This window comes from Phaethon lepturus, unplaced genomic scaffold (genome assembly GCF_000687285.1).
Source record: "Phaethon lepturus isolate BGI_N335 unplaced genomic scaffold, ASM68728v1 scaffold19916, whole genome shotgun sequence".
NCBI lineage: Eukaryota > Metazoa > Chordata > Aves > Phaethontiformes > Phaethontidae > Phaethon > Phaethon lepturus.
Genome location: NW_010548371.1, coordinates 37,997 through 46,455, shown reverse-complemented (window position 1 = coordinate 46,455; position 8,459 = coordinate 37,997). Strand labels below are relative to the sequence as shown.

The window sequence follows — 8,459 nt, the reverse complement described above, 5'->3', positions numbered from 1 at the left end:
TCCCTTTCTCTCCCTCAGTTTGGGCAATAGAAAAAGCAGAATGAGTTTCCTTTTCACTTTCAGTCCTGGTTACCTACTTTCACACGCAAGTATTTCATGTTCTAGAACAGTTCCACAATGTTTCTATCGAAGACGTCTCTGAGGATCATTCAATTGACTTCTGCAGAGGTGCTGGAGTGAAAAATTAATTCAGTAAAGTTTAAGTTCTGTTAGGCACTTAGCTGATCTTAGCGTCTTAAGCAGGTGGAATCCCATGGAGATATATCTATTTCCCTCAATGCATAGAGGGTGCCTAGATAGCACTAAAGTAGGTATCTAAGTTATATACCTACTGTGAACAAGGACAAATCTGGGCAAAATCATAGGATTCTTTTTTTTTTTTTTAGATTTCCTTATGCAAGCAAATAGGGACTCATTAGTTTCTAGAGTGTTTTCTCACCATGAGGGCAATGTCCTTACTGACCTTAAGAGGAACAGGATCATGCCATAAGTGCTCTATTTCCTTCCACACATTTGGAAGGTGAGGCTGATCTTGTTAATTCAGTTTCACTCCCTACATCATAGCTGTAAATGCCCTTGGCAAGTTTTCATAGTCCCTAGAAGTCTAAAGAAAGTCATCCAAGAGGTAATGCATGCTAACTAGTTCTAGCAAGCCAGATGTAGACATGTGTATAAGTGCATCTATCTTCACCTTCCTTTATACCTAGTTGAGAAAAGCACACATTTTCAGGGCACGATTCATCATTGCTTTGAGGTGGGATAAACTGCATACTGTAAGTGCCTTTTTCTCTCCACTGATTATAGGGAGTGGAAGGTGGTTAATCCAGTTGTAGTCACGTACAAGGTAAAATGCCACCAATACAGTCCAACTATTATCTGTGGAGTGTGACAGGCACTTCCAGATGATCCCTTCTACCTGTCCTAGGCAACTGGTGTGCAAGTCAAGTGGCCACCCATAGGTATCTAGTGCTGTCTTCTGGGATCCTCCAGCTCCTCCTCCAGGTGAGTCCAATTAGTTTTCACATCATATCTGTCAAAACTCTGTGGCTGTCTTATATACCCTAAAACGTCTCAAATGGTTCTAAGCACTTACACGTGGACAACTAATATTATTTCCTACCATAGAAAGAGATGAATTTTCCCTTGGAAGAAAATGTCTGGTTCTGCTGATCTTAAAACGAGTTTAGATAGCCAGCATAACCCCACCCTGTAATACCAGTCCTTCCTAACTTTCTCAAGAAAATGATGTCAGAAAAAGAAGAAAAGGAATGGAATAAAAGTCTTGTTGAAGAAGAAGTTAGAAAGTGGCTGGAAAAAACCTCTTGACTCAAAGAGGCTTGAGCTCAGATTATGCCTTCAATGTTTTCTGAGTGAGGATATGTGATAGGTGGTAAAGTAATATTTCAAAAGTACATTAGCAAGGTTATTACCATTAGGCTGCTGTGGACCAAGCCAATCTGTCTTGTCATTTTGGTTTTATTTTATTTTCTTTTCATTAAGTGAGTGGATTCTGTTAGACCTCTGCACCTCAGCTGGATTTATAAAGACAATAAAGCTGCAGAAACAAGCTGTTGAAGAAAAGAAAGCATCATAAAATCAAGGCAACACAAAAGGTGACTCCAATTGCCTGCATTGATCCTGTTGAACAGAGACCCAGGTGTGGCAGACTGCAGAGTTGTGGGACCAGGGGCTGAGAAGATAGAGGACAGAAGCCCATGCTGTCATTTAATCTGAAGTTCACAGGGGGATCAGGGCTCTTACTGAAACTGTCAAGGGTTTTTTTTTTCATTTTAGTCTGCCATGCTCTTTTCACAAGAGACACCATGGCTGCTGCTTGAATGGTCAGGACAGATTCCCAACAGGTTCTGGCCTCATTCCAGTGCAGCTTTATTGTACATTCCCACGTAGGGATGAGCAGCCCCCAACATCAACGGTTCATTTTGTCCCACGACCCAAGAATTCCTCTTTTGCCAGGTTTCCATATTGTTTTCCCAATGGTGAGTAGATCAGGAATTTCTGATGGATCAGAGGAAGCCCTTCTTTCAATCTATCCAGCATGCAAGCAAAACCAGGATGCTGGAACTGTGTGTCCCACAACCGATGTGCTGGCCCTAACTGTGCTGCCGGAGAAGAAAGTGCTTCAAAATTCATGTGCCACCTCAGCCAAGTCCAGAAGTGCTTATAAAAACAGTGTTAGTGTATCATTCAGAACAATCAAATACTACGTGCACGAAAAAGTATAGAGCAACATAAATTTTTAAAAAGTGACATTTTCATCACACAATTACTGTACACTGCTGTTCTTAGGGTTGAATATTTTCCTCTCTCACGCTCTCTATTTCCCTCTGTTTTAATATTTCTCTTTTTAATTTTATTTTTTTGATTTTTTTTTCTTTTTTTTTTTTTCTTTTTTCCCCCTTTTTTGGATTTGGTCCACTGGAGATAAATTGCCCTCAATGATATATATATTTAAAAAAAATATCAGCAGCAAGACTCTCTTGAAATAGATTCTGTTTGATGTAGCTAGTCTGTCTTTTCTGTTTTGCCCTCTTTCACAGCAGCCTCTGAAGTTTTCCGCAGGGGGGCTTTCTCAGAGTTGGCGTGTCCTTGGCCGGATTCCGCCGCTCCTCCGTTTTTGTGCGATGTGTGCTTTTCCAAGTAGTTCAGCATTTCACTGAGAACAGTTTGGAAAGTGCTTAGGGCAGCACATATTGCAGGAGTTCCAAAGCCATGAGTGATCAAACTACAAATGGGAAGGAGACAGAAAAAGAAAAAAAGAAATACACACACGCACATAAATATAAATGCACTCACATACATGGAAGAGTTTACTCATTTTGCTATAGTGAAATTCAAGATTTGCTCTCTAAACTATTTATTACCTATGGGAGAAACAGAGAAGAAAAGAGTAGAGCAGAAGAGCAGACTACATACAGCTTCAAAGGTTGGTTTTGGTAGGAGTTTCAGTTCTGAAACACCGTAGGACAGATCCTCAGCTGATGCAGATTGACACAGAGTTGCTGACTTCAGAGAGGCCAAAAGAGGCTCCGTGCCCTAGGCTCTTCAGCATTGCTACTTTTTCCCGTCCCAGAAGGTTTGGCTCCCACTTTCTCAGGTAAATTAAACCCATTCTGTGTGGTTTATTCACTCTCCTAGATCAGGATCTTGAACAACAAGACCTGGTTATTCTACATGGATGTATGGCTGCATCTATACTAGGAAATTAAGCAATGCCGAGGTGCTGTCTCTGAGCCACAGCACAACTGGCATGGTTTGGCCATATCTGTGCTGCTAAACCCTCTGAGCATCCAACAAGGTGGAATCAGAACTGCGTATTGAGAATAGTCCCTGGCCAATGTTAATAGAATAATAGAATCAATCACAGAATCACAGAATCAACCATAAATTCATCAAATCATTTGGGTTGGAAGGGACCTTTAAAGGTCATCTAGTCCAATGCCCTTGCAATGAACAGGGACATCTTCAACTAGATCAGGTTGCTCAGAGCCCCGTCCAACCTGACTTTGAATGACCAAACAATGACCAACCAATGACCAAACAATGCTTAGGAAATTTTTCACACAGGGATAGTTCAGCCAGGCTACACTCACGGTCCATCCTAACCAGTTAAAAGTAAAAATAACCAGGTCCCAACAATGTTGCCCTGGTGGTGTTGAATTTACTGATATAGATTTGCCCTCTTGCACCTTTCATCCAAATGCTCTTTTCAAGATAACACTGAATTTTGCTTGTTGTTTTTCTGCACTGCAAAGTAGCTGAATTTCAGCGGTGTTCCTCACTTAACAGCTACTGAAATGATGTATTAATGAAGCTAATAGGTAGAGAGGCAGCTCCAACAGGCAGAGCTGTAGTGGATTAATCTCATATCAGTTTAGAGGAGCATTTCAGTGCACACAGTCACTTGAGATGTTTTGGGCATCTAGCCTGGCTTCCACCTGCAGATCCAGAAATGTGCAAGTTTCCCACAGGTCCTGTCTCTTAGATCCTCATCTCTGTGAGAATGTCTCAGCTACCTTAGGATATCAGAAATGGTGCTAGAGACCAGCTTTTAGGCAATCGACTTCAGCCCTATTTACCTAAATATTATGTGTACAGTATAAGATGTTCATGTAAGGGCCAGGGAAACTCAAATTGTACTAGACACCTTATTATAAGCAAACAAATTATTCTCATTATTATAATGATGCATTTTGATAAACGCTAGTGAAAAAAACCCAAACAAATCCTCCAGATTTTTAATTTTCATTTAGTAACATAAATGAAAAATTCTTTCAAAGGTTAAAATATCATTGCAGTTTTTAAAAGTCTGATTTCAGTTAGGCCACTTCTGCTCAGGACAGAAAGAAGACAAGGAGAGGAACAGCAGCTCATTTCTGAGTTTGCGGACATTTTTGAGAAATCAATACTTTATATTGGTTTGGGTGAGAAAAAAACCCCCACAACAAAACATTACGGTGATTCTGATAAAACAATAACTGTTTCCCATCCCATGCTAGTTAGGATCTTGTCCCTGCAGTAACTCTCTGGGTGTCTTAGGCACCACATCGGTAAACCCTGCTCTAATGGAGAACCACAGGTAGGTCAGAAATGGGAACATTTCACCTCAGTGAGAACCCCTGTCCTCAGCACTTTGGCTTCTCAGTCTTTCCAGCTGTTTTAGAAAAAAGTGAAAAAGCAGGGACCAAGGGAAAAGAGGTTATACAGGACATGGACAATTGCCAGAAGTATCAAAAACACCCCAAACCCATAGGGAAGGCTCCAAGATATCTTTTAGGGTGGTCTTTCTGGCTGCTGGACATGGGAGCCCTGTTTGCTAGGAAAGCTGGTATCCTAGGGAAGACATTAAACATATGGGAGTCCTAACCAAAATGAGAGCTCCGTTTGGAAGTATCTCTCCATTTCAGATTGGGAGTGGCCCAGTCTTTTATAAAAGGTTTCCCAAAGGCTATTAACAAATAACTCGCTTTGAGAATACTTATCCACCAGTCTCCAGGCACTTTTAAAAGCAGGAATTTATGTTTATCCCCAGTTAGCAATGAGAGGAAAATGATAATTAAATATTTACAAGAACTATTTTGCAGACATCAATTAATAATGCCACATGACTCTTGAAGTTTGGACTCTTGAAGTTTGAGCTTGTAGTAATAGCTGCATCTTTTACATTTAGCATTAAAAAGAGGTAAACATACCTTGCTTCAGTATTTTTTTTTTTAGAAATACCTGGCATACCAGGAAAATAAAAATCATCATTATCATCATCCTTCTTAATAGTAGTAAAAACAAGATCAGCATTAGCTTATAAATAAGATTATTTTTAACCCTTTCAAGTCCTTTTATGCGTCAAGCGATTTCAAGATTTTGTATTGCATTTTATCATCATTTCTAGCCTTCATAAGTCCAGAAAAATGAAAATGTGATGGAGCTTACAATAACAGAAAAAGGAAATTCAAGTGTATCATTACTAGTTATAATCTCTCATGATTTTTACACTGCTTGTGTGCTCTTCTGGGTCTTGATTTGGGGAACTGACTATACAGAGACATATATAAAAGTATTTATGATCTTGCATGTAAAAGAAACTAGTTTATCAATTTTAAAAGTTGGTAGTATCTGCAATCATTCATTTCCAGTAGATGCAAATAGTAAGTTTAACAAAGGATTGAATAGAAAAGAAATCTTCTGGCTTGCTCTCTTTGAACCTTTTGACTCCTGAGCAAAAGGAATAGTACTATGTTCATCTGATAGCTCAATACACCCTGAAGAATAACGTGGGAGTACTACAGTGAAACTTTCCAGGGATTGTCTCAGAAATGCTCTATACAGCTAAAAACAAGGATAGAAATCTTTAATGTTCTCAAATGCTGAAAAATACTGTAGAAAATTCCAGAATGAGATAAAATCTGATGTCAAGGTACATAAATGTAGGTGCCAACTTGTAGGTGTGTACTTCAACGGTGCCTAAATTCCCATTACCATCAAAGGGGACTTAATGTAGTTTCCTACATGTAAGAGTCTACAGTGATTTGAGATGAACGATGACATCTGAAAAATCTGCACAGATTTACTAGATATGATAGAAGACTTAAGTCTACCTTGCTTCTCAGTGTTTTGACTCCAGGCAGGTTACCCTTGTGAATCTCACGTGACACAAGATACCAATGTTTAAGTAACTGAATTAAGCCCTGGGGCTTTATTCAATAGAGTCAAAGAAGTCTGGAAAAAGATTTAGCGCATGAAATGGACGTGTTTCCTTTATGGTGAGATGCACCATTCTTCTGGCTACACTGAGGGCTCCATCAAGATGAATAAAAATGTGTGTTTGGAGCTATTTGAGATGCCCTATTATAACAAGACATCTGCATCAGGTGAGCAGGTAAAGCAGAGCGCTTACAGGAGAACAGCACCTTTTTAAAGCAGACATGGACTGATGGCATACCTAATAGCATCTAAAAAGATGCTGCATGCTACTGTTTACTCAGCTATACCTTGTCCTAGATCTTAATTGACTACATGGGAAGCTTAGACATCCAACTTATGTTGAAACAGCTAGATATGGGTATTTAATCCTGATCAGAATCCTAAACTTCTGGTCTGAAAACTAGTCTTCATAGGAAAAGGATTTTGTGGGATAAGTTAGGGGTCTATCTCCTTTACAGTTTAGTCTCTTATGTACTACTAATCATCAAATATGGCATTTTTTTTTTAAAATAACGTATTTCTTATAAAAAAAGCCAACCCTTTTCAGTGAAATGGTGCTGCAGAGTCTCATGGCAACTCTGCTTTCAGTTCCTGATAAAGGTATTCTTCTCCACAGATAGGGATATGCAGAGCCTGTTAATTTTCCCATGAAGCTTATTAAGAGAAACCATTTTCTGGAAAATTTCTGACCAGCCCACCTTGCCATGCTCCTGTGAGGTTCTATTTTTTAGCCTCAATTTAGGTAATGAGTATAAAAAGTCTGAGAGATATTATCTTCTACTTCATCTTACATTTTTATCAGTCACTCCCCTTGCTCTAATTTTGGTGGACTTTATTTCTCTGCAAGTTAAAGTCTCTGAAAAATCTAAGAAAGTTGTGTAATTTCCCTTTGCTGAAGAAAGTAAGTTTCAAGTTGGAGAGAAAATCTGATTTTAAATTATTTAAATCAGATATGACAGACAGAAAATTAATGACAAAGCATTCAAATATTTTTCCTGAAAGTCAAGTGTAGTTGCCTGATTTTTCAAACTAACTTATCTTCCACTGAAATTGGTTCATTTTTAGTATGGTCCACACCTATGAAACGAGTTTCTTTCATTATAATACTTTCATTTTGGTTTAAAAGCCTAAAATTAAACACGGTAGTTTCATAATGGGGTCTTCTGGGTATTCTCAGCTTTGTAGTGCATCTCACTGCAACTCTTATAAGCTAACCTTATTGTTCTAAAAGGCAAGGCTAAAATTTCTGAGTTTGGTACTGTGCATGGAGAGCTGCAGAAAGAAGACAATGAACATCAGGCAAACATATTATAAAACCTTGTGCTTAAGGACATCCAGACCTGCCTGCAATTCTGCCCAGTGCTATGATGCAATTATGTCTGCTCATGTTTTAATGATGGCCTTACTTAAAAGTGAAAAGATCCAAGTGTGCCTGAAGGCTTAGACTCTTGTCTGGCAACTACCTCAAGGATTCCTCCATACCCCAGGCTGGTGAAACTCCTACACGTGGCAAAAGAAACAGATTCCCTCTCAGTGGGGGGGAAGAGGCCATCTGCACTGAATATTTACACCCTTGTTTAAAATAAACAAATACTTTAAAACAGTAACAGTGAAGAAAAAGTAAGGTTGAACTTATTGTTAGAACTTTCTCAGAACTTTGAATGTGAAAATCACTTCATGGTTATCCAAATTTAACAACACATGGTGGATGACAAATAATAAGGTCCGATAAGACTTTTGATTGCTGTAAAGGAAATAGAAAAATATTTTAATCTCTTTACTGATATAAGTAACATACTAAGTTAGAGGTGCCTATATTGACTTTGAGGTGCTTCTGTTGATTTCAAGGTCTGTCTTGTGAAGGGTGCCTTGAGAATTAGATGGTGATAACTTTACTTCAGAAGGCCAGTATGCCTGACCATGACACAAATTAGACTGATAGTCAAGGCAAACATTGGGACATTGTAGTCTATAGGATCAGGGTGACAAATAGCACATACAAATGTTGCCTTGCAAAGTAGGACCTCACGCTTGTTTTCTGTTCATAACCAAACAGGTGTGTTAAGGACATGTTCTCCTGAGCAGATGGACCTCCTTTAACCATGTGTAAAAGCAATGGAGAAAGAAAGAAGAGAGTGTTAGAGCTGATGCCTCATCCCCGTATTTCCAAAAGATTCTATTTCAGCTCTGTATAAGTTAGACCTTGGGACTGATTTTCCTCACTAGGAGAAGTGCCCAAG

The 8,459-nt window shown here is 39.0% G+C and overlaps 1 protein-coding gene across 1 annotated transcript in view; it reads right to left on the bottom strand.

Moving 5' to 3' along the window:
- Window positions 1-2,523: 2,523 nt before the first annotated feature.
- The window catches only part of TFAP2D (transcription factor AP-2 delta (activating enhancer binding protein 2 delta)), a gene marked incomplete at its 5' end in the record, with an annotated part of 32,740 nt that continues 26,804 nt past the window's right edge, over window positions 2,524-8,459 (bottom strand). The window contains one exon of the mRNA XM_010289944.1: window positions 2,524-2,743. Coding sequence (XP_010288246.1) covers window positions 2,524-2,743 — 220 coding nt within the window. The remainder of the gene's footprint in view (window positions 2,744-8,459) is intronic.